Source organism: Cherax quadricarinatus, chromosome 65, assembly GCF_038502225.1.
Source record: "Cherax quadricarinatus isolate ZL_2023a chromosome 65, ASM3850222v1, whole genome shotgun sequence".
NCBI classification, from domain to species: Eukaryota; Metazoa; Arthropoda; class Malacostraca; order Decapoda; family Parastacidae; genus Cherax; species Cherax quadricarinatus.
In genome coordinates this window covers 5,487,395-5,514,287 of record NC_091356.1, presented here as the reverse complement: position 1 = coordinate 5,514,287, position 26,893 = coordinate 5,487,395, and the positions used below count along the sequence as shown (strand labels likewise).

The 26,893-nt window shown below is 37.7% G+C and overlaps 1 protein-coding gene across 2 annotated transcripts in view; it reads left to right on the top strand.

Moving 5' to 3' along the window:
- The window catches only part of LPCAT (lysophosphatidylcholine acyltransferase), a 165,999-nt gene that overhangs the window by 124,762 nt on the left and 14,344 nt on the right, over nt 1–26,893 (top strand). For both annotated transcript variants that reach the window (XM_053793771.2, XM_070098902.1), the window contains exons 4-9: nt 2,542–2,654; nt 4,243–4,397; nt 8,868–9,005; nt 12,333–12,458; nt 14,323–14,476; nt 15,019–15,259. In XM_053793771.2, the coding sequence (XP_053649746.2) occupies nt 2,542–2,654; nt 4,243–4,397; nt 8,868–9,005; nt 12,333–12,458; nt 14,323–14,476; nt 15,019–15,259 (927 nt within the window). The remainder of the gene's footprint in view (nt 1–2,541; nt 2,655–4,242; nt 4,398–8,867; nt 9,006–12,332; nt 12,459–14,322; nt 14,477–15,018; nt 15,260–26,893) is intronic.

Here is a 26,893-nt window from a genome sequence, read left to right as displayed (position 1 = left end):
TTTGGGTCACCCTGCCTTGGTGGGAGACGGCCGACTTGTTAAAAAAAAAAGAAAAAAAATCTTTCTGAAATTGTCTCCTTCTTTTAAGTGTACTTGGTGACCTCTTGTCTGTTAGTGCATAATTTTTAAAACTGCTGTTACTGCACCCTGCATCAAATCTTGTATAGTACTGTACTTAGCCTCTTTTTCAAAAGTACAGCGTATTACCTAGTGCTGTTTTTCTGCTAATAAACCATATTAAAGAATGCTTGGTCAGGGTTTAGGTTGTCCCAATAATTGAAGCTGATCTATTAAAAAATCCATAAAACAGACAAGGTAGGGGGCCTTTCTCTCCCCTCCCTCGAAAATCTCTCAAACTTTATCATTTTTTGTCAATTTAACGCCTATTGTATTTCAAGCTACTGCTCAGATCTTGTTTATCTTATGAGTATGCCTTCCAGTCTGTTGACACCAAGAAACTACGAACATCACCCTAGAAAATGCCGCAAAATTGATATTTTCACCCAGGGAACAGTGGTTAGCTGTTCCCATCATGCTTTGCATGGGGAAACAATTTTTTGTAAACAGTTCACACCCAGTGTTGAGACCCATTCTTTCAAGTCTAGACTAAAATTTGCCACTCACAGTAAATTTGAGGGCACCATAATTTAAGCATAGATCTGTGGCACCAAAATTAGTCTCACTGATGTACATGATCAACAGTATAAGAGTTAATATTACTGCTATTCCTGCCCTAGCTCCGATTCTCTCAGATATGACTGATCTTTTAGCTTTGTCTCACTTAGTGCTAGGATACCCAGCTTGTGAAAATTCTTTTCCAAATCTTCCAAAAACTGTGTGTTGTAAGCAAGGAATAACTGTGACTAATCCCATTTCTGACTCACAAAATCGTAATGACATGATTGCAAACAAACCATACCACGGACGGGGATAGAACCCGCGATCAGGTCTGGAGTTTTGAGACTCTCTGAACGCAGGTTCTATCCCCGTCCGCGGTATGGTTTTTTTTAATCCCATTTTTCTGTCAGAGTCATCATTATTTTAGCCTGCACCTCTTCCCACCAGTCAGTATTTACTTTTTTTAGGAACCTCACCTGGGTATAAATATATTAAAGCAGCAACCGACATCACGCATCCTAATCTCATACTTGCTATTATTGTATATTCTGTCTTATCTTATTCATATTTTGCATATAATGTAAAAAGTTTTATGTGCTAACTTTATCTTCCTTTCCAGCCTTTCACTTCATCATTCTACAAATCTTTGCTTTTCTCTCTTCTATACTATATGGTATTGTTCCTTTTTATTCTTTAGATCACACCTACTGCATCTAATCATTGCCTTATCACTTTTACCCTAGCCATCCTTTTTCAAAAGTTACTCAGACCTCTACCTTACCATCCCCTATTTTAACACATTTATTTCCACTTCCCTCTTTACCTGTTGACACCCTTCTCTTTGTACCCTACTTTCCTATGACCCATACTCTAGTTACCACTAAATATTGATCAGACATGCCAGTCACTGTTAAGAAAAAACCTGCACACTACAAGTCAATCCTTCAACATTGTATCCATTAGCATACAGCTCTCATTGCACATTAACACTTAATTATAACTTGTAAAGATTCAGAAGGTCCCACAATGTAGTCAGCACAAGTTACACATCCATATTAAAAAATGAAACATGTAGGAACCAATAATAGTTTGCAACCACCCAAGTTGCAGTATGAATGTGTGAAACATAACCATCCTTTGTACTGTTGTTTTCCATACAGCAAGCTCATTTGGAATTTTATGAACCATGACTGCAACTCATGACCTGGATATAGCCTGTATTTACTTATCCTCTGCTTTTTGAAATATGGTATTGCCTATGACGGTATCACTTTTTTAACAAAATAAAAATTTTAATACCATGTAAATACTTCTGTATGTATATATAGTAATGTATTTATTAACCAGATCACATTCTAATAATGGATAATAGGAATTTATTGTTAAGATGTTACTCTCTGAATAATTTCTTTGTAAAATGAAGATTTTTGGTAAATGTAGTTTCAAAATTTGTTAAAAGGTAAACAACGGACTACGAAGAATACTGTACTCAGAAAGTTGCTGAAATGGCACTGAACTTCATCGTGTGTGGCAAAATGGGAAGGAGTTTGCATCTACATAAGTTTTGGGTGGTGATGGATATTATGTTAAGGCACAGGGTAGAATGTGCAGCAGAAATGTGTTTATCAAGGAAAATTGCAGTACTTAGATGTTTTAATGCTAATCATAGGATGGCACAGGTAGTGAAAGAAATGTAATAACTTAGATATGTAAGTGATGATATAATAAATATTTTCACTTCTAAGCTAAATATTATAGCTAAATTTTCAGATAAAATGTTTTATGAGAAACTTTACATGTATTGTAGTCTACTGGGTATAATAATATTGTATTAATATTTATATATTGTTCAAAATCACTGTTTTGGTTTATGCAATACAGGCAGCTTTATTGAAGAATTTATTTATTCTTTATTTCTGGCAGAATATATTGATTATACACAACCTGTGTATGTCTGGCGAGAAGATACAAATTCTCGCCAAAATACTATCCAGGAAATAAAGCGTCGTGCTACCAGTGAAGAAGATTGGCCACAGGTAAATATTGTATACATATTTAATTGCCTCCCATTCCCAGGTGTTATAGGATCTTCATTGGTTTAGCTTGTCCATATGATTATAATTACTTTTTCAACTACTGTCATCTCCCACTTGTACATCTGGTGTACTTTGGTACAGTATTAAAATGACTGTTGGTTTTTGTTTATTGTTTATTAATTCTTTAGTTTCATTGTTCTTCAGTTTTCTTTGACAATTTGTTTACTTTTTGAATAATTGATATTTAAGCCATCCAAACTTGTTAATTTTAACAAATTTATCAACTGATTTTGTTGAAATTTTTATTTTTTAAAGTGCAGTTTGGTTAGTTTAAAGGGCAGCGAGATGACCCCAGCACTTGGGGGAAAAGAAAATGCTAAACATTAGCAGCAGACTAACATATGTTATATCTGTCTTGAGCAGTGTTGCAAAAAGCTAAATATGATGTTTAACTTATCTTTTTTTTAACACACCACCCATCTCTCACCAAAGTAGTGACAAAAAAAAAATGAATTCACCATCATTCATTCAGTTACTGTCTTGCTAGACATGTGCTGACATCACAGTTCATATGGCCCTCTGACTTGTAAAATCATCACTCCTCCTTTATAGTATAGGCACTGTACTTCCTGCCCCTAGGACACGAGTACATTTTACTGGTTTCCCTGAATCTCTCTATGAATGTTACCTTGCTCACCTTCCAACAGCTTGTCAATTCATAAAAACCACTTGTCTCTACTCACTGATCTAACACTCACACAAGCCTGTTGGATGTTCAAACCCCTAGTGCTGAAAGCTTCCTTTATCTCCAAAAAAACATTTGTAGGTTTTTTCATTACTGAATTAAGGATATTTTAAACATAAATCTGTCATTACCTGAATACTCATGGGAATATTAGCAACCATATTTACTAACAAATCATGATAAACTATGTATTTGACAATAAGAGATATTTTAACTTTAAGTAAAACTAAGGAATAGTATATAATTTAGAATAGTGCCTTAAGCATTTGCTGTACATGGGATACTGCTAGCATTGTAATAAAAGCAGAATCAAGCAGCCCCTAGACACTTCTGATTTCTATGCAGTTCACTAAAGAAATTTGCTTGTGCCTAGGAAAGACCTCTAAATTAGACACATGTAAACAAGTCTGCTTCAGGATAGTTTTATGGAGACGACTGAGACCTGAACAACTGTCCAGGTTGTAATAAACGTAAATGCTGAATAATCTATATTAACTTCATCTTATAACCCGTAAGTTTTTCCAATCTGTAACCTGACCTGTCTGAGGTGCTGGTGATTTCTGCTTTAATGGTGGGTGGGGTGTAGGAGATAGTAGTAAAAGAACCTGACCTAGCAGTGTTGCACTGTATTACTGTTATATTTAAATATAAAATAATTTATATATACATGGTATACAACAGAAGTTTTGTTTTAAGGTATCGATTGTCCTTGTTATTAGAGTAATCTGCAACTTAATTAATGCATCAATTTTTTGTTTTGTTTTTGCTTGCTTGAACAGTATAAAAGTTTTGTGATAAAATAATTGGATAAAACCAAGTTTTAAAAGGTTTATAAATTTCCAGGTAATGGTCTTCCCAGAAGGAACATGCACCAATCGCTCATGCCTGATTACCTTTAAGCCTGGAGCATTCTATCCAGGAGTGCCTGTTCAACCAGTCATCATCCGGTACCACAACCGCACAGACTCTTTTACTTGGACTTGGGATGGTCCTGGAGCGTAAGAAATACACATTGTTTAGTAGCAAGATGTTGGTTAAGCTTTTGAAGGGATTGAAGTGTTGTGTACCTTTCCCTCTGTAAAGAAGGACAACATTTTTGATATATCAACATACCAACAGTGAGATGCAACACCTGGGTATCCAGGCACAACATTAATTATACACCCATCACCTTAATTTTTCCAAAGTGTTTCTTGAGTTACTTTCTCAATTCTACAGCCTTATAATTCATTGAGAAAGCTAGTTAGATGCCTTCTTTCAGAGAAATGTCAAAGAAGAGGACTACACTGTGCTTTACAGTAATCGCATACAGTAGGGCCCCACTTATACGGCAGGTTAGGTTCTAGGCTACTGCCGGAAAGCGGACTTCGCCGAAAAGCAGAACGCCATTTTTTCCATTTATAAATGCATACATATGCCAGATAACAAGTTTACAACTAATATATATTAAGTTAGCAATAGAACTAGGCATTAACCCTTAGACTGCCCAAGCAGATCTATGTTCACATGCGTAGTGCTCCAAAAGTAGATCTACGTTTTTTTTACATATTTTCAAATATAACAAAAAAAACGTAGATCAAAGTTTTTTTACACGTTTTCAAATGTAAAAAAAGAAAAGATCTACTTTTTTACATACTTTCAAATGTTGAAAAAACATAGATCTACATTTGGATAAACCATACCCTGGCCGGGATTGAACCGGCGGTCAGAGAGTCTCAAAACTCCAGACCGTCGCGTTTTGAGATTACGATTTCGTGAGTTACGTTTGGACAGTTTAAGGGCTAAAAACAATAAAAAGTAAAATACACACATCACGCTCGTTACTTACCTTAAAATATTTGTAGTCTTAATGTAGGGTGAGAGGCGAGTCATATTTATTTGTAGGAAGTCAGATGTGGGAGGTATGGTAGCCAGCCAGGCCACCCCACCCAACCCAACCCACACGTAATATACTACGAAATTTAAAGTGCCCCAGAACAATAAAATGCATGTACAGTACATTCATTATTTTTTTTTTTTTCAACATGTCGGTCGTCTCCCACTGAGGCAGGGTGACCCAAAACAAAAGAAAATACTTTCATCATCATTCAACACTTTCACCTCACTCACACATAATCACTGTTTTTGCAGAGGTTCTCAGGACACAACAGTTTAGAAGCATATTCATATAAAGATACACAAACTGCCAATATCCCAAATCCCTCCTTTAAAGTGCGGGCATTGTACTTCCCACTTCCAGTACTCAAGTCTTGCCATATAAAAATAACTGGTTTCCCTGAATCCCTTCATTAAATATTACCCTACTCACACTCCAACAGCTCGTCAGATCCCAAATACCATTCGTCTCCATTCACTCCTATCTAACACGCTCATGCACGTTTGCTGGAAGTCCAAGCCCCTCACCCACAAAACCTCCTTTACCCCCTCCCTCCAACCTTTTCGAGGACGACCCCTACCCCGCCTTCCTCTCTCTACAGATTTTTACGCTTTCCATGTCATTCTACTTTGATCCATTCTCTCTAAATGACCAAACCACCTCAACAACCCCTCTTCAGCCCTCTGACTAATACTTTTATTAACTCCACACCTTCTCCTAATTTCCACACTCCGAATTTTCTGCATAATAGTTACACCACACATTGCCCTTAGACAGGACATCTCCACTGCTGCCAACTGCCTCCTTGCTGCAGCATTTACAACCCAAGCTTCACACCCATATAAGAGTATTGGTACCATTGTACTTTCATACATTCCCTTCTTTGCCTCCATTGATAACGTTTTTTGTCTCCTAATATACCTCAACGCGCCACTCACCTTTTGTCCCTTATCAATTCTGTGGTTAACCTCAGCCTTCATAAACCCATCTGCTGACACATCAACTCACAAATATCTGAAAACATTCACTTCTTCCATACTCCTTCTCTCCAATGTGATATCCAATTTTTCTTTATCTAAATCATATGATACCCTCATCACCTTACTCTTATCTATGTTCACTTCCAACTTTCTACCTTTACACACCCTCATTACTTACCATAAAATATTTGTAGTCTTAATGTAAGGTGACAGGTGAGTAAACGAGGTAAAATGAATAAATGAGAGAGAGAACGAGTCAGTGAGGGAGGAGAGAGATGCGAAGGATGTTAACAAAGATGAACGCATCTGCTTTTAGTTGATACTTTCATCGACACCTAACATCTTATATTTATGTTAATTTATTCTACTGTGGGGTGTATTTATCAAGTTTATATATTACGTAGCTTGTTTATTATATAATTTTGAAAAAAATATCATAGATTAAAGAAATTGTTTATATTAACATAATATGCGACATTTAATGCGCCTCAGAGTGATTATTATTGCGTATTATTATTATCATTATTAATGTGGCATCCTCAAGACTAATAAGACACTGTTAGTGATTTTAATGTGTACCTGCATGCCAGCACAGTGTGTAAGTTTATTTTTGGTACAGGTACACTTTTTTTTTTTTTTTTTTTTTTTAATAAGTTGGCTGTCTCCCACCGAGGCAGGGTGACCCAAAAAGAAAGAAAATACTTTCATCATCATTCAACTCTTTCACCTCGCTCACACATAATCACTGTTTTTGCAGAGGTGCTCAGAACACAACAGTTTAGAAGCATATACGTATAAAGATACACAATATATCCCTCTAAACTGCCAATATTCCGAAACCCTCCTATAGAGTGCAGGCATTGTACTTTCCTTTTCAAGGACTCAAGTCCGGCTATATAAAAATAGCCGGTTTCCCTGAATCCCTTCACTAAATATTACCCTGCTCACACTCCAACAGATCGTCAGGTCCCAAATACCATTTATCTCCATTCACTCCTATCTAACATGCTCACGCACGCCTGCTGGAAGTCCAAACCCCTCGCCCACAAAACCTCCCTTACCCCCTCCTTCCAACCTTTTCAGAGTATATTGTGTATTTTTATACGTACATACTTCTAAATTGTTGTATTCTGGGCACCTCTGCAAAAACAGTGATTGTGTGTGAATGAGGTGAAAGTGTTGAATGATGATGAAAGTATTTTCTTTTTGGGGATTTTCTTTCTTTTTGGGTCACCCTGCCTCGGTGGGAGACGGTCGACTTGTTGAAAAAAAAATATGTGTATATAAAACATGAAATAACTTTAAAATACTTGAAATTTTGGAAAGTTTCCAGACATAATGGAGAGACACAGTGCTCATGAAGAATGTAAACAAACTGGTTGGGGCGTGGTGACTGTATTAAAAAGTCAGGTGGGGGGAGCCATATAGCGAGTTTTGGTCATAATTTGAAAAGTTTGTATTAGCAGAACGCTGTAAGGTGAAACACCGTAAAGCAGGGCCCTACTGTACCTCTACATGGTTGCAGGGGTCAAGTCTTAGCTCTTGGCCTTGTCTCTCAACCTGCCACTTACCTGATTCACTCCCTTCTAGCCTCGTGAACTCTGTCATACCTGCTCTTAAAATCATGTACAGTATGGAGTCTGCTTCTACCATTTTTTTGTCGAAATTATTCCACTTCCTGACTACCGTGAGACTGAAAACATAATTCCTGACATCTTTGTGGCTCATCTGTGTCTTTACCTTCCAGCTGTATCCCTGAGTACCTCTCAAATAGACTGTCCCTGTCTACCCTATCAGTATTTTGTATAATGTTATCATGTCTCTCCTGGTTCTTCTGTCCTCCAATGTTGTTAGCATTTCCTCATATTACATATCCCTTAGCTCTGGAACTAGCCTCATTACATACCATTTTACTGTCTTCAGTTTCTTAACCCTTTCACTGTCCAGAGCTCCAAAATTAATATTGCTCCCAGTGTTCGCTTTTTTTTTTTTTAAATCTGAAATGGTCAAGAATCTTTCTGAAGGTAATGATACAAAAAGTATGAAATTTTATGGAAAACTCTTGGAATTACACAGGCACAAAGTTAGCAGTCTGGGCGCAGTTTACACTAAGGCAATTTTGCCCACTTTGAGTCCTATTAAAAGTCAGTTCCATTGCTCCTTTCAACCAAATTCTTAGCTATTTCACTAGTATTCAACTATTATAACTAGCCTACAAATCTTCAAGTTAAAGTCTCTAACATTCAAAATCTCCTTTAGCTTTTCTCTCCCACATTTCTTAGGACAATCCAATACCTCCTGTGCTTGCAGACTTCTACTACAGATATAGCACTGCATTCTTAAATCTACCCTATACCTCTTTGACTTTCCACCTCATTACCTGTACTCTTTCTCTAACCCGTCTCTCACCCAGAAGTTGCTTATATCTTACCCTAACTGTTTTCTTTAGTTCATTCACTTTTACTTCACTCTTACTCACTGATAACCTTGTGCTCCAACCTCATTCTCTCAATGTAGCTGCCATTAAATAATGATCAGCATTATCTGTCACCCACTCTAAAAATGTGCACATAGTATTCACATCAAAATTAATTCCATTTTTCTTTAAACAGATTAAAAATGCTTTGGGTAACACTTTGCCAGTTCCACAATTTTTGTGAATTGGAGTATTTGCCTGTATACACTCCCAATGAGGAAGAAAAGCAAGATGCCAAACTATTTGCTAATAATGTTCGGCAAGTTATGGCTGAGTAAGTATAATTTCTCTTGCCTGTTAACCCTTAAGCTGTCCAAGCAGATCTACGTTCACATGTGTAGTGCTCCAAAAGTAGATCTATGTTTTTTTTTTACATATTTTCAAATATAACAAAAAAAAAAAAACGTAGATCAAAGTTTTTTTACACTTTCTCAAATGTAAAAAAAGAAAAGAAGATCTACTTTTTTACATACTTTCAGATGTTGAAAAAACGTAGATCTACGTTTGGACAGTTTAAGGGTTAATTCTACCCAAGTACAGTATAATAATTCAGGTTGTTTGATTTTTCTTTTTTTTTTTTCCCCAATGCTGGTTTATGTGTTACCTTTTTTATTGATACAGACCAAGAGCTGTTATCCTAACCTCTGCTCATTTCTAAGACCAGCTGTAAAGATATACTTCCACCTACCATATACCATTTGTTTATATAAGCAACCATAAGATTTGTATTACAGCACATCAGTTTGCCTTACAGTTGTGTTGGCCAGCAATTTATATTAATGACTTCCAGCATGGAATAAAAGCTAGATGCACATAGCAACATTTTTTTTTTTGTTTTTTTCAACAAACCGGCCGTATCCCACCGAGGCAGGGTTTACCTGGAGTTTACCTGGAGAGGGTGGCCCAAAAAGAAAAACAGAAGTTTCTCTTTTTAAATTTAGTAATTTATACAGGAGAAGGAGTTACTAGCCGCTTGTTCCCGGCATTTTAGTCGCCTCTTACAACACACATGGCTTACGGAGGAAGAATTCTGTTCCACTTCCCCATGGAGATAAGAGGAAATAAACAAGAACTAGAAAGAAAATAGCAGAAAACCCAGAGGGGTGTGTGTATATATAAATAAATAAATATATATATATTTTTTTTTTTTTTTTTTTTCAACAAGTCGGTCGTCTCCCACCGAGGCAGGGTGACCCAAAAAAGAAAGAAAATCCCCAAAAAGAAAATACTTTCATCATCATTCAACACTTTCACCACACTCACACATTATCACTGCTTTTGCAGAGGTGCTCAGAATACAACAGTTTAGAAGCATATACGTATAAAGATACACAACATATCCCTCCAAACTGCCAATATCCCAAACCACTCCTTTAAAGTGCAGGCATTGTACTTCCCATTTCCAGGACTTAAGTCCGACTATATGAAAATAACCGGTTTCCCTGAATCCCTTCACTAAATATTACCCTGCTCACACTCCAACAGATCATCAGGTCCCAAGTATCATTTGTCTCCATTCACTCCTATCCTATATGGGAAGTATATGGGAAGTACAATGCCTGCACTTTAAAGGAGGGGTTTGGGATATTGGCAGTTTGGAGGGATATGTTGTGTATCTCTATACGTATATGCTTCTAAACTGTTATATTCTGAGCACCTCTGCAAAAGCAGTGATAATGTGTGAGTGTTTTGAAAGTGTTGAATGATGATGAAAGTATTTTCTTTTTGGGGATTTTCTTTCTTTTTTTTTGGGTCACCCTGCCTCGGTGGGAGACGACCGACTTGTTAAAAAAAAAAAAAAAAAAAATATATATATATATATATATATATGCATGCATGCATGCATGCTCTTGTACATGTATGTGTAGTGTGACCTAAGTGTAAGTAGAAGTAGCAAGACGTAACTGAAATCTTGCATATTTATGAGACAGACAAAAGACACCAGCAGTCATACTATCATGTAAAACAATTACAGGCTTTTGTTTCAAACTCGCTTGGCAGGACGGTAGTAATCCCCTGGGTGGTTGCTGTCTACCAACCTACTACCTATAACATAGCAACATGTCCTTGTTTATTGGTGTAGGTATTATTTTACCAGTGATCCTATACACTCAAAGTTGGGTCATTGCTTTTTCTCTTGCTGCTGATTGTGAGAGGTAAGAGTGGCTCATAATATTTTTTTAATACATCAGCTGTCTGCCATCAAGATAAGGAGAGACACCAAATAAAAGTAAATATCACTATCTTTCTTTCAATAGCTTGTCTTGTTAGAAGTGTACAGGTATTGCAGTTCAGATGACCCTCTGAACTGTAACATTTCTAACACTCCTTTAGAATTCAAGCACTAATTCCCACCGCCAAGACTCAAGTCCAGCTAACCTTATTTGAATACCTTAATAAATGTTACCTTCCTCACACTTCAACAGCACATCAGGTCATAAAAATCACTTGTATCGCAGTTTAAAACACATTCCAACCACACAGTAGAACGAAAAACTAATGGGAATGATAATGTCAGAGGATCTCACTTTCAAAGATCATAACAATATATCCACCACATCTGCTAGAAAAATGATGGGATGGATAATGAGAACCTTCACAACTAGGGACGCAAAGCCCATGATGATTCTCGTCAAGTTGCTTATTCTCTCTAGGCTGGAATATTGCTGTACACTAATGGTGCCTTTCAAGGCAGATGAAATTGCTGACGTGGATAGTGTACAGAGAGCCTTTACAGCACACATAATTATGATAAAACGCATAAATTGCTGGGAATGGTTGAAGTTCCTTAACTTGTACTCCCTGGAATGCAGGCGGGAAAGATACGGTATACACCTGGAAAATCCTAGAGGGATTAGTACCAAATTTGTACACAAAATCACTCCCTATGAAAAAAAAATATTTGGCAGGCTGTGCAACATTTCCCCAAAGAAAAGCAGGGGTGCCACGAGCACACTAAGAGATAACACAATAAGTGTCAGGTGCCCAAGACTGTTCAACTTTTTCCCAGCATACATAAGGAGGATTACCAATAGACCCCTGGCTGTCTTCAAGAGGACGCTGGACAGGCACTTAAAGTCAGTACCTGACCAGCCAGGCTGTGGTTCGTATGTCAGTCTATGTGCAGAAAGCAGTAACAGCTTGGTTGATTAGGCCCTGATCCACTGTGAGGCCTGGTCACAGACCGGGCCGCAGGGGCGTTAACCCCCGAAACCCTCTCCAGGTATACTCCAGGTATGGTGTGAAAAGCTCATTAACTCTTGTTGGATGCTCCAACCCCTAGCACTCAACATCCATAACATTGCTTTTGCACACATTAGTAACTTTTTCTGTGACCTTGTTGGTAGATAGAATTTATTAGTTTTTGAGATGGGTGATTTTTGTTACATTTTTTTATCTTGGGTGTTCCCATATAAGTTCATATTTACTTTTAATTGCCAAGAGCACTGAGCAGTCTCATTGGTCAAAGCTCTTCAACTCTCACAGTTTCCTTCTTTGCTTAGTATTTTAATTAAATAACTCTTGACTGTGTGAAAATTGAATGAGTCATGTAAAATCATGACCTTAATGTATGAAAATGTTCTTTTTTTTTTTTCCACAGTGCCCTTGGTGTTCCTGTGGCTGATTATACTTACGATGATTGTCGATTAATGTACAAGGCTAAACTCAAGAATCTTCCCTGTCAAACTGGACTAATTGAATTTCAAAAACTTCGTCATCGGCTTGGGTGAGTATCAAAAACTTCGTCATCGGCTTGGGTGAGTAAGAATACAGGATAAACTTGTGAACACTGAAGAATATTTGCTCCAGTGTTCATAATATATATTTATTAATATAGTGTTCAACATATTTATAGATGGAGCTGTAAGAGTGAATGATAGGGTGTTCGGTAGTGGTGTGGAATTAAAAGATGATAAATTTGATGCAACCCAGCAACATTGCCTGGTACTTAAACTTACATATTCCTTGTTGAAGTTGATTGGTTTGAACCTGTCAAAGTTGCCTTTTGATATCCAGCTGACTTGTGTATGGAACAACAGAGCTTGTGTTCAGCATCCTTGTTTATGAACAAGGTGCATGTTCTTATAAAAGAAGAAAAGCTTTATGCAAGCATTTCTTTCTTGGGTCACCCTGCCTCAGTGGGAGATGGCCAGTGTGTTAAAAATAAAAATAGTGCTGAGTGCAAGTGGTCACAGTTACTCTTTGCCAATGATATGAGTCTTTTAATATATATTGAAGATAAGGTGCAAAGGTTGGAAAAGTAATTTCGGGGGTATGCAAAAGAAGAAAATTGAAAGTAAAAAGAAAAGAGCAAGATATTGAGAGTAACATAAAGTCTAGGCAATGAAAAGTTGGATGTATTGGATGGAAGGAATTGAAAGAAAATGGTTGTATTTGGAAGTGGACTTGTTGATAGATGGGTCTGTGAAAGATTATATAAGCCATAGAATAGATGGAAAACAAAATGTGGGTAGTGTGTTAAGGTATCTATGGAAAGAACTTTACTCTTTTTTTTTTTTCAACATACCACTGTCTCCCTCTGAGGCAGGGTGACCCAAAAAAGAAACACTTTCACCATCATTCAACACAAGAAGTTTTATCTGTGGAGGCAGAAAGGGAAACGTACTAGAGTATCATAGTACCAACACCTTTGTGTAAAGATTGGGCTTTGAATGTTACGTTGAGGAGGTGGGTAGAGGAAGTAGAGATGGCATGTTTGAGAGAGTGATTTGTGATGTGAATATCATGTAAAGAATTTGGAGTGTAAACCTTAGAAGACAGTGTGGGATCACAAAGACAGAATTAAGAGAACTGATGAGAGCTTGTTGAGATGGTTTGGGCATATAAAGAGGATAGAGAGGGATAGGATGGATAGGCTTAGGAAGGTATGCAAACTGGATGGAAGGAAGGAGGGGTAAAGGTCATCCCAGGAATGACTGGAAGGAGGTGGTAAATTAGGTTCTGAATGCCAGGGCTTGAGCATCCAGCAGGCTTGTGAGAGTATGTGAGATCACATGTGATGTTGGAGTGTGAGCTAGGTAACATTTATTAAAGGATTCAGGGAAGCAAACTGGGAGGTGGGAAGTACAGTGCCTGCACTCTGAAGGAGGGGCAGAGATGATACAGCTCAGTAGGTCATTTGAATTATGATATCTATTTTTCTGGCAAGATAGATATTGAATGAATAATGGTGAATGTATATCTTTAATGGGGCTACTCTACACTTGGGAAATGGAAGATAATTAGGTCTGGCCCTAGGAAGGGTAAGAGTGCTTCAGTTCCTTAAATCAAAAATCCTTCACTGGCATCACCCCTCTGAAGGTGGGGGAAACAGTTTATATTTTCCAGTTACCAAAGGCTTCACAGCATTACCTCATACTTTAGTTTATTTCTCATTTATCTTATCCAGTTTCTAATGTCTACTTTTTTTTCCTACAATATTACAGTGTCTAATGAAACTTTTACCTCATATTAATCCCACTTTAAGTAATTTACGATATATGTACTACAGTATGAAAGACATACTGTATAACATGTACAATATTTTCTTTGTCATATCAGATTATATCATATCGTTATTTAAATTTCAGTTTGAATCTGAAGAATGTTGAAGAAAAACTTTTGAGTCAGTATGCAGATATTGCCATCAGTGAAGGAAAAATCACACTCACAGACTTTGCAAAATATTTAGGCATCCCTGAATCCGAACCAGCCCTTGTTGAGCTGTTTAAGTTGTATGATAAGGTAAGAAATTGGTATTCCCATCAGGAAAGTATCATATCATTTTATCTTTTTCTTTCTGAAACTTTCTTTGTGGGGTGTAAGGGGTCCCCAACACATCCTCACACTCACACAGCCTAACAAAGAAGCATCAGTAGTTGCTTTGTCAGGGCTGATTACTTATATTGATTAGTCTTATTTCCCTACTTGTATTCCATACCTGACGTATGCCAGCAAGGCATCAATAATTCTCATTCCAAGAGTCACTCTAGTTTGAGGTTATACTTTACTCCCTTTGGCTAAAGGTTGGAGATACTATTACTTCAGAGTTTTTTATTAATCAACTTTTATCTCTTTCTTTTTGGTAAAAATAGGTCAAGTAATGTGGAAATTTTTTAAATACAAGATGTTACACAGAGAAGAACTGAGGACATCCATGACTATAAGAATAATAACTTGTTAGATCATTAAATGTTAAACTTTTAGATGGTATATACCTGTAACTAGTCTCATTTCTTAATGAATATGTTATGGTAAATAATTGAATACTATTTTTTTCTTTTCAGGACAACTCGAGTACCATTGATTTTCGTGAATATCTTGTAGGATACTGTCAGTATTCAGAGCCAGCCAACACAGAAGATACTCTCAAGTGGGCTTTTAAACTTTTTGATCGGGGGGGTAAAGGTCATATTCTTCTTGATGATCTTGTTAAAGCTCTTCGAGCTTCCTTGGATATGACACCAGAAGAGACTACACGAATATTTAAGCAAGCCGATCAAGATAATAAGGGCTATATAACATACGGTAAGTGTGTGATCTGTACAAGTCCCTGTAATTCATATCAAGTGTATGTTACCACTCAATAACTCATGTCTAGTCTTAAGTAGTCTATAAGCATTAGGATTAGTCTACCTGAAATGCATGCTAGTGGCTTTCTTTTGTGCTTAATATTTTATTACATACAAGCTACATTTTCTATACTGCACAAAGAAATAGTTTGTTTAGCAGTGAATTCTGTGTCTGTAATAAGGGCTGGTGTAAGTGGCTGTGAATCAATCTTTCTGTACAATGAATTGTCAAGGGTATATATACTTATCTTTCAGGGTATATACACTGAGAGTTTACTTTAATAACTACTACAGATATTAAAATATCCTCCACTGGTAATATACAGATGACTTTCAGCTTTAATGATCCTTATATAGTTGATTGGTTTTAAACCTGATAAAAGAAAAAAAGAAAACAAACAGTAAATTGTATCTAGCTTATTTTTGTGTAGCAACACAACAAATGTACATGTGTTTGTTGCCAGATATTTTTCTTTTGGTATAATACATTGTTATTTACTAATAAAGTGGTCAGCATTACTCTAGAAAATTGGAACTTCATGGTTATTTAAATTAAAATGCACTTTGAACAGATATAACATATACATCCTGTCTGCTGACATACCTCACCTATCCTTTTGTTTGCATGTGTTGTGACCCCAGGTTGGTAAATCATATTAATGGATCCTTCCTTGTTTTGTTTCTACCTAATTGGATACACCAAACAACCTCATATAAGATTTGAAATAGAAGTACAGAAGGGCCCTGTTTGTACAGCTCTTAGGTTACCAACCCTCTTCAGGTTGGAAAAGAGCAGTTTTTCATAATTGAATGCATCTAAAATGCCTGATAACATGTTAACACTTTATATATTAAGTGCTCAATACAGCTATTGGCAGAAAGGTGGGCTAGTGCAAAGATGAGTAGTAGGGGGGTTGAAGAGGGTTGGAATAGTTTTAAAAATGCAGTATTAGAATGTGGGGCAGAAGTTTGTGGTTATAGGAGGGTGGGGGCAGGAGGAAAGAGGAGTGATTGGTTGAATGATGAAGTAAAGGGTGTGATAAAAGAGAAAAAGGTAGCTTATGAGAGGTTTTTACAAAGCAGAAGTGTTATAAGAAGAGCAGAGTATATGGAGAGTAAAAGAAAGGTAAAGAGAGTGGTGAGAGAGTGCAAAAGGAGAGCAGATGATAGAGTAGGAGAGGCATTGTCAAGAAATTTTAATGAAAATAAGAAAAAATTTTGGAGTGAGTTAAACAAGTTAAGAAAGCCTAGGGAAAGTATGGATTTGTCAGTTAAAAACAGAGTAGGGGAGTTAGTAGATGGGGAGATGGAGGTATTAGGTAGATGGCAAGAATATTTTGAGGAACTTTTAAATGTTAAGGAAGAAAGAGAGGCAGTAATTTCATGCACTGGTCAGGGAGGTATACCATCTTTTAGGAGTGAAGAAGAGCAGAATGTAAGTGTGGGGGAGGTACGTGAGGCATTGCGTAGAATGAAAGGGGGTAAAGCAGCTGGAACTGATAGGATCATGGCTTGAGTTACAAAGCATGGCTTGCTTCTGCAGTGTTTTAAAAATTGAGGTTGGAGAGTTGAAGGAGGAGGTCTTGCTTCTCCAGGAGGAGATTAGGAGGCTGAAGGTCCACCTCAACGGGTCTGGGAGAGAGTGTGAGGTGGCTGGAGTTGTGGGAAATGAGGCTTCTAGCAGTGAGGTGCAGTCTGTCTCTCACTGTGAGGAGGCTGTAGGTGGGGAGGTAGCAACGGCTACCAGCAGTGAGGTGCAGCCCAGTACCTGCTACAAGTGGCGAGTGGTTCACAGTAATGGGAGGCACATCAGAGTAAGGAAAGTTAAGAGTGAAGATCTGAAGGTAGGAAATCGCTTCTCTGTTCTTCAGGATGAATGTACTTCAGTGGCCAGTGAAGGTAAGGGTACTACTGCCCCTGCTAATGGAGGTAAGTGCATTCTTGTGGTTGGTGACTCTCAGGTAAGATATATTGACCATGCTTTTTGTAATAGGAATAAGAAGATGAGAGATAGAGTGTGCTTCCCTGGAGCTGGTGTTGGGGACATAGTCAACAGGCTGGATAATATCATGTCAGGTAATGGGAACAAGCCCATTATCTGTCTCAGTGCTGGTGGAAATGATATTGGGAAGGGTAGGAGAGAAGAGCTGCTAGATAAGTACAGGTCAGCTATAGATTTTATTAAGTCTAAGGGAGGGATCCCAATCATATGTAGCATCTTGCCTAGAAGGGGAGTAGGAAATGAATGGTTGTCTAGGGCAATTGGTGTAAATTGCTGGCTAGACAGATACTGCAAGGAACTTGCAATCCCATTCATTGACAACTGGAACAACGTTTATGGCAAACATGATATGTATGCAAGGGATGGGGTACATCTCTCTGGGGCTGGGGTGGTAGCACTTGCAGACTCGATTGAGAAAGCCATTGGTGAAATGCCTATGATTTTAAACTGATAGAAGATAGAGGTATGGGTGTGTGTGGGAAACAAGCAGGTTGCAACACTAGGGTTCGAAACAGTAAATGTATAAAAGGCATTCAGCATGAGGTTATAAATAAAAACAATAGATCAGGTCAGCAAACAAAGGGGGACAGCAGAGGGCAGCAAGGGACTAGCTCCCTTAAGGTTTACTATACTAATAGCAGGAGTGTAAGAAATAAGATAGATGAGCTAAGATTAATTGCAAGTGCAGGAAACATAGATATTATTGCTATAACAGAGACCTGGCTCAATCTGAAAGATAGAGAGATGCCCTCTGAATGTCACATACAAGGCTATAAATTATTCCACACTGACAGGGTCAACAGGAAAGGTGGTGGAGTAGTGATGTATGTCAGAGACAATTTAAATTGTTGTGTTAGACAAGATATAAAATTAGAAGCGTCAGCCACTGAATCTGTTTGGTTACAGCTTCTCGAGGGCCGAGAAAAACTAATTTTGGGTGTGATTTACAGGGCCCCAAATCTTGATAGAGAGTGCAGTAAACTTCTATGGGACGAAATTCGTAAGGCATCTACAAACGAAAATGTTGTGCTAATGGGAGATTTCAACTATAGACAGATTGACTGGAGCAATTTGACAGGAAATATGGAGTCGGGTGACTTTCTTGATACGGTCCAGGATTGTTTTTTGAAAGAGTTTGTGACAGAGCCAACTAGGGGAAATAACCTCCTTGACTTGGTTCTTGCCAGTAGGGAAACACTAATTAATAATCTTGAGGTTAATGATGACCTTGGGGAGGGTGATCACAAATCACTCAATTTTAATATATCATGGAATTCCCCTAATAATGGCAATCAAGTCTCTGTCCCTGACTTCCGCTTGGCTGATTTCATAGGACTGAAAAATTACTTAGGTGGGCTGAACTGGAATGACCTGACTAAGGGTGGTGATGGATGCCGATATGACGCTTTCCAGGGCATAGTTCTAGCTGCTCAGTCAAATTATGTTCCAAATAGGGAAATCAAATCAAACAAAAATGATCCTAAATGGATGAACAATAGATTAAAATATCTAATTGGTCAAAAGAGAGGCATATATAGGCAAATCAAAAGAGGAGAGGGGCAATTAAGAAATCGATATATTCAGTTAAAGAGAGAAATAAAAAAAGGAATTAGAAAAGCAAAAAGAGATTATGAGGTTAAAGTTGCAAGAGATTCGAAGACTAACCCAAAAGGATTCTTTCAGGTATACAGAAGTAAGATCAGGGACAAGATAGGCCCACTCAAAAGTTCCTCGGGTCAGCTCACTGACAGTGATAAGGAAATGTGTAGAAGTTTTAACACATACTTCCTCTCAGTTTTTACACAGGAGGATACCAGCGATATTCCAGAAATGATAAATTATGTGGAACAGGACGATAATAAACTGTGCACGATTAGGGTCACAAGTGACATGGTCCTTAGGCAAATAGATAAATTAAAACCTAACAAATCCCCAGGCCCTGATGAACTGTATGCAAGGGTTCTAAAGGAATGTAAAGTGGAGCTTAGCAAACCTTTGGCTAATCTTTTCAACATATCACTACAAACTGGCATGGTGCCAGATAAGTGGAAAATGGCAAATGTGATACCTATTTTCAAAGCAGGTGACAGGTCCTTAGCTTCAAACTATAGACCAATAAGCCTAACCTCCATAGTGGGAAAATTTATGGAATCAATAATTGCCGAGGCAGTTCGTAGCCACCTTGAAAAGCATAAATTAATCAATGAATCTCAGCATGGTTTTACAAAGGGGCGTTCCTGCCTTACGAATTTGTTAACTTTTTTCACTAAGGTATTTGAGGAGGTAGATCATGGTAATGAATATGATATTGTGTTCATGGACTTCAGTAAGGCTTTTGATAGGGTCCCACATCAGAGACTATTGAGGAAAATTAAGGCACATGGAATAGGAGGAGAAATTTTTTCCTGGATAGAGGCATGGTTGACAAATAGGCAGCAGAGAGTTTGCATAAATGGGGAGAAATCAGAGTAGGAAAGCGTCACGAGCGGTGTTCCACAGGGGTCAGTGTTGGGCCCCCTGCTGTTCACAATATACATAAACGACATAGATGAGGGCATAAAGAGCAACATCAGCAAGTTTGCCGATGACACCAAAATAGGCCGTCGAATTCATTCTGACGAGGACATTAGAGCACTCCAGGAAGATTTGAGTAGACTGATGCAGTGGTCGGAGAGGTGGCAGATGCAGTTTAATATAGACAAATGCAAAGTTCTAAATGTTGGACGGGACAATAACCATGCCACATATAAACTAAATAATGTAGATCTTAATATTACGGATTGCGAAAATGATTTAGGAGTTCTGGTTAGCAGTAATTTGAAACCAAGACAACAGTGCATAAGTGTTCGCAGTAAAGCTAATAGAATCCTTGGCTTTATATCAAGAAGCATAAATAATAGGAGTCCTCAGGTTGTTCTTCAACTCTATACATCCTTGGTTAGGCCTCATTTTGATTATGCTGCACAGTTTTGGTCACCGTATTACAGAATGGATATAAATGCTCTGGAAAATGTACAAAGGAGGATGACAAAGTTGATCCCATGTATCAGAAACCTTCCCTATGAGGATAGACTAAGGGCCCTGAATCTTCACTCTCTAGAAAGACGTAGAATTAGGGGGGATATGATTGAGGTGTATAAATGGAAGACAGGAATAAATAAAGGGGATGTAAATAGTGTGCTGAAAATATCTAGCCTAGACAGGACTCGCAGCAATGGTTTTAAGTTAGAAAAATTCAGATTCAGGAAGGATATAGGAAAGTACTGGTTTGGTAATAGAGTTGTGGATGAGTGGAACAAACTCCCAAGTACAGTTATAGAGGCCAGAACGTTGTGTAGCTTTAAAAATAGGTTGGATAAATACATGAGTGGATGTGGGTGGGTGTGAGTTGGACCTGATTAGCTTGTGCTACCAGGACAGTTGCCGTGTTCCTCCCTTAAGTCAAGGTGACCTGACCTGACTAGGTTGGGTGCATTGGCTTAAGCCGGTAGGAGACTTGGACCTGCCTCGCATGGGCCAGTAGGCCTGCTTCAGTGTTCCTTCGTTCTTATGTGTTTACATACGTGTGTAAATACATGTGTGTAAACACATGTGTGTAAACACGTGTGTAAACACGTGTGTAAATGTACAAAGGAGGATGGTATAAACCTTGGTAATAAATACCGACAAGTTGGTTTAGAAAACGTTTCAGTCCTGGGACCTTGATAAGTGATCAAGGTCCCAGGACCGAAACGTTTTCTAATAAATATGTCGTAGTGTTTGCTTACGTGTCTTTCTAAACCAACAAAGGAGGATGACAAAGTTGATCCCATGTATCAGAAACCCTCCCTATGAGGATAGACTGAGAGCCCTGAATCTTCACTCTCTAGAAAGACGTAGAATTAGGGGGGATATGATTGAGGTGTATAAATGGAAGACAGGAATAAATAAAGGGGATGTAAATAGTGTGCTGAAAATATCTAGCCTAGACAGGACTCGCAGCAATGGTTTTAAGTTGGAAAAATTCAGATTCAGGAAGGATATAGGAAAGCACTGGTTTGGTAATAGAATTGTGGATGAGTGGAACAAACTCCCAAGTACAGTTATAGAGGCCAGAACGTTGTGTAGCTTTAAAAATAGGTTGGATAAATACATGAGTGGATGTGGGTGAGTGTGAGTTGGACCTGATAGCTTGTGCTACCAGGTCGGTTGCCATGTTCCTCCCTTAAGTCAATGTGACCTGACCTGACTAGGTTGGGTGCATTGGCATAAGCCGGTAGGAGACTTGGACCTGCCTCGCATGGGCCAGTAGGCCTGCTTCAGTGTTCCTTCGTTCTTATGTTCTTATGACAGAAATGTTAAAAGCAGGGGGGGATATAGTGTTGGAGTGGTTGGTACTTTTGTTTAATAAATGTATGAAAGAGGGGAAGGTACCTAGGGATTGGCGGAGAGCATGTATAGTCCCTTTATATAAAGTGAAAGGGGACAAAAGAGACTAAAAATTATAGAGGAATAAGTTTACTGAGTATACCAGGAAAAGTGTACGGTAGGGTTATAATTGAAAGAATTAGAGGTAAGACAGAATGTAAGATTGCGGATGAGCAAGGAGGTTTCAGAGTGGGTAGGGGATGTGTAGATCAAGTGTTTACATTGAAGCATATATGTGAACAGTATTTAGATAAAGGTAGGGAAGTTTTTATTGCATTTATGGATTTAGAAAAGGCATAAGATAGAGTGGATAGAGGAGCAATGTGGCAGATGTTGCAAGTATATGGAATAGTTGGTAAGTTATTAAATGCTGTAAAGAGTTTTTATGAGGATAGTGAGGCTTAGGTTAGGGTGTGTAGAAGAGAGGGAGACTACTTCCCAGTAAAAGTAGGTCTTAGACAGGGATGTGTAATGTCACCATGGTTGTTTAATATATTTATAGATGGGGTTGTAAAGGAAGTAAATGCTAGGGTGTTCGGGAGAGGGGTGGGATTAAATTTTGGGGAATCAAATTCAAAATGGGAATTGACACGGTTACTTTTTGCTGATGATACTATGCTTATGGGAGATTCTAAAGAAAAATTGCAAAGGTTAGTGGATGAGTTTGGGAATGTATGTAAAGGCAGAAAGTTGAAAGTGAACATAGAAAAGAGTAAGGTGATGAGGGTATCAAATGATTTAGATAAAGAAAAATTGGATATCAAATTGGGGAGGAGGTGTATGGAAGAAGTGAATGTTTTCAGATACTTGGGAGTTGACATGTCGGTGGATGGATTTATGAAGGATGAGGTTAATCATAGAATTGATGAGGGAAAAAAATTGAGTGGTGCATTGAGGTATATGTGGAGTCAAAAAACATTATCTATGGAGGCAAAGAAGGGAATGTATGAAAGTATAGTAGTACCAACACTCTTATATGGGTGTGAAGCTTGGGTGGTAAATGCAGCAGCGAGGAGACGGTTGGAGGCAGTGGAGATGTCCTGTTTAAGGGCAATGTGTGGTGTAAATATTATGCAGAAAATTCGGAGTGTGGAAATTAGGAAAAGGTGTGGAGTTAATAAAAGTATTAGTCAGAGAGCAGAAGAGGGGTTGTTGAAGTGGTTTGGTCATTTAGAGAGAAAGGATCAAAGTAGAATGACATTGAAAGCATATAAATCTATAGGGGAAGGAAGGCGGGGTAGGGGTCGTCCTCGAAAGGGTTGGAGAGAGAGGGTAAAGGAGGTTTTGTGGGCAAGGGGCTTGGACTTCCAGCAAGCGTGCGTGAGCGTGTTAGATTGGAGTGAATGGAGACGAATGGTACTTGGGACCTGACGATCTGTTGGAGTGTGAGCAGGGTAATATTTAGTGAAGGGATTCAGGGAAACCGGTTATTTTCATATAGTTGGACTTGAGTCCTGGAAACGGGAAGTACAATGCCTGCACTTTAAAGGAGGGGTTTGGGATATTGGCAGTTTGGAGGGATATGTTGTGTATCTTTATATGTATATGCTTCTAAACTGTTGTATTCTGAGCACCTCTGCAAAAACAGTGATAATGTGTGAGTGTGGTGAAAGTGTTGAATGATGATGAAAGTATTTTCTTTTTGGGGATTTTCTTTCTTTTTTGGGTCACCCTGCCTCGGTGGGAGACGGCCGACTTGTTGAAAAAAAAAAAAAAAGTAAAATAAATGCATAGTACTTACCATAAAATATGGTGCCAGTCACCCTTCCCCTACGCAACTGTTGCATGAAAATGGTGGAAAAGCAGTAAAAGCACCAAACATAATGAACAATGGCTCAGTTGAAAGCCAGAGAAAATGTGGAACACTGAAAAGAGGTTGCTGTATATGCAGAGCCCTCCTGTATAGGAAAGTAATACATTATATAGCTTTTATTGTCATGTAGTAGCTGCCTGGATAAAACATTACTCCATAACAATAGTTCACATACAGTATTGTCTGAAGTGAGTAATTTCTAATACTGTATCACTTCATTTCCTAATAAACTTAAAAAGTTTTTTGACAACTCTTTAGTTTTTTCTGTACTGCCCATATGAATTTAGCATGTCTTTTTAACCTCTTAACTGTCGTAACCCCAAATCCTAAGGTGTCTCCTGGTGTCGCAAAATTTCCAAAAAAAAAAATGATTTTTTCTTATGAAATGATAGAGAATCTTTTTCCAATTGTATTGACACCAAAAGAACGAAATTTGATGGAAGACTGACAGAATTACGTTCTCACGAAGTTAGCGACCTCGGCAATATTTACAAATCGGCAATTTTGCCCACTTTGAGCCCTATTTTCGGCTAATTTCATTGTTCCAGTCAACCAAACTCATAGATTTTTCTTTAGTACTCCATTTGTTCTATCGATTGAGTACAAGAAACTGCCCATTTACCGATTTCAACTACCCAGTAACGTGATCAGAAATTTGCAATTTGGCCAATTTCACGAAAATTGAAAAAAATGACAATTTCAAAATAGGGTCCAGAATGAACAACGCTCTAAAATAACATTTTCTGTGTTCATCAGTCACGTCTCCAGGCCCCTCTGATATTACTCTTGCTTTCTATTTTGAATTTTTATTCAAACAAAAAATAAAAGATTTACTGTTATGTAGACTACTGCAATATTGTAATAATTGTATAAATAATGTCAACCCATTCATGACTGCATATTAGAATGGCTACTTGGACATTTATTGGAAAACGACACCATTTGTTTACTTTTGAACATCGGCAAAAATCAAACATTTTCCCTACTTTAAGCTCCATTTCAAGGTTCTTTTCATAATAAAACCAATCAAAATCACCTCTATTTCTATAATATGTTTTCCATTCTATCAAATGAGACCAAGAAAACGAGAATGCAACCATAAATACTATACGAAAATAGACCACATAATCGGCATTTTAATTAACCCTTAAACGGTTCAAACGTATATATACGTTTTTTCAACATCTGAAAGTATGTAAAAAAAATGTAGATCTTCTTTTTTGTTTTACATTTGAAAACGTGTAAAAAAACTTTAATCTACATTTTTTTTTGTTATATTTGAAAATATGTAAAAAAAGTAGATCTACTTTTGTAGCACTACGAATTTGAACGTCGATCTGTTTGGACCGTTTAAGGGTTAAAAAAGACGGTCGGAGTTTCTTTTTTCTCATTATGCACTGTGTGCTGCAGGATTTTTTTTTTATATGGTGCACACTGACCACACAGACCGATTCTCTGACATGTGGGCCTACCAGCTTTATTTCTGCTTGATTTGAAGCCGCTGAAATTTATGAGTATATATACGCCAAACAGTGGCTTGTAAGATGTATATATATGACCGAAACAGTAAAAGGGTTAAATATATTATTAATAATCACTTAGGTGCTTCCAGACATTTCAGTGGGATAATTCAGCTTTTGATACAGCTCATGGGCAGTTCACTAGTCATCTTTTCTAGGGGTGTGCTAAAGTATCGGTATTGGTGGATACCAACTACTTTTCATGGTATCAGCTTAAAACTGGGTGTTGGTATATATATATTGGCAAAAATTTTGAAGAGTCCCATCCTTAACCCTTTGACTGTTTCAGGCCCCTTTCTGAAACTGTCATTCTATGTCGCTCAATTTTTGAAAAAAAAAATTATTTTTTCTTATGAAATGATAGAGAATCTTTTCCCGATGGTAATGACACCAAAAGTTCGAAATTTGGTCGAAAACTCATGGAATTATGCTCCCGCGAAGTTAGCGGTCTTGGCGACATGCGTATCGGCGATTTCGCCGACATATGCGTATCGGCGATTTCGCCGACTTTGAGCCCTATTTTCAGCCAATTCCATTGTTCCAGTTGACCAAACTCATAGCTATTTCTTTAGAACTCCATTTTATCTATCAGCTGAGTACAAGAAACCTCCCATTTACTAATTTGGACTACCCAATATGGTGGTCAGAAATTGGCAATTTGGCCAATTTCACGCAAACTAAGAAAGATGCCAATTTCAAAATAGGGTCCAGAATAAACAAGGTAGACATTCGTGGCACTAAAATAACATATGATCTGTTCAGTAGTCACACCTCTAGGCCCCTCTTATATTATTATTGCTTTCTATTTTGATTTTTTATTCATACAAAACAATACAAAATTTACTGTTATGCAGACTACTGCATTATTGTAAAAATGGTATAAATAATATCAGTGCACTAGTGAAAGAATATTAGACTCCCCAGTTGACGTGTATTGGACGTGTGGTGTGATTTATTTACTCTTGAACATTGGTAAAAATCGAACATTTCCGCTACTTTGAGCTCAGTTTCAAGGTCGTTTTCATCGTCAAAGTAATGAAAATCATCTCTATTTCTGTAATATGTTTTCCATTTTATCACCTAAGACCATGAAAACGCGAATACAACGATAAATACTATACGAAAATACACCTCAAAGTCAGCGTTTTATTCCAAAAAAACGATCAGAGTTTTTTTTTTCTCATTATGCAACGTGTGCTGCAGGATTTTTTTTATGTGGTGCACACTGACCACACAGACCCATTCTCTCACATGTGGGCCTACCAGCTTTCTCCTGCTTGATTTGAAGCCGCTAGAATTATTGAGTATATATACGTCAGAAACATTGGCTCGTAAGACGTATTTATACGTCGAAAACAGTCAAAGGGTTAATATTGTCCCATAAACACTTTTCTGAGATCAGACTTCATATTTAGTCATACTGTGTCCCGGCATTTTATACAATCTTCCTCACAAAACATACAGTGGATTACTTTTTCTTTTTAAATTAAAGGCTAATTTTCACTGTATTATATTGACCAGTAGCCACGAAAGCACAATAGTTTAAGAAATTTCATATACATACTCAAAATCATGTTTTAAAGATGATTTCTTCAACTTTTACAGCATCTTATTATTTCTAAGCCTCCCCAGATTGAAATCCTGGCTTAAGCTCCCCTCCCCCTGCCCCCCAGAATAAAATCCCACCTGTTCTACTGACCATTTATAAGAGAATTCCCACAAAAGTAATCCACATTAAGTGAGGAAAACCTACACCTTAATGGGTCTCTGCCATCCTTTTTAAGATAATGGGTCGTGTATAATTTATTCCTATCACTTCCATTGGGGCATTATTCTGAATTTTCTTCC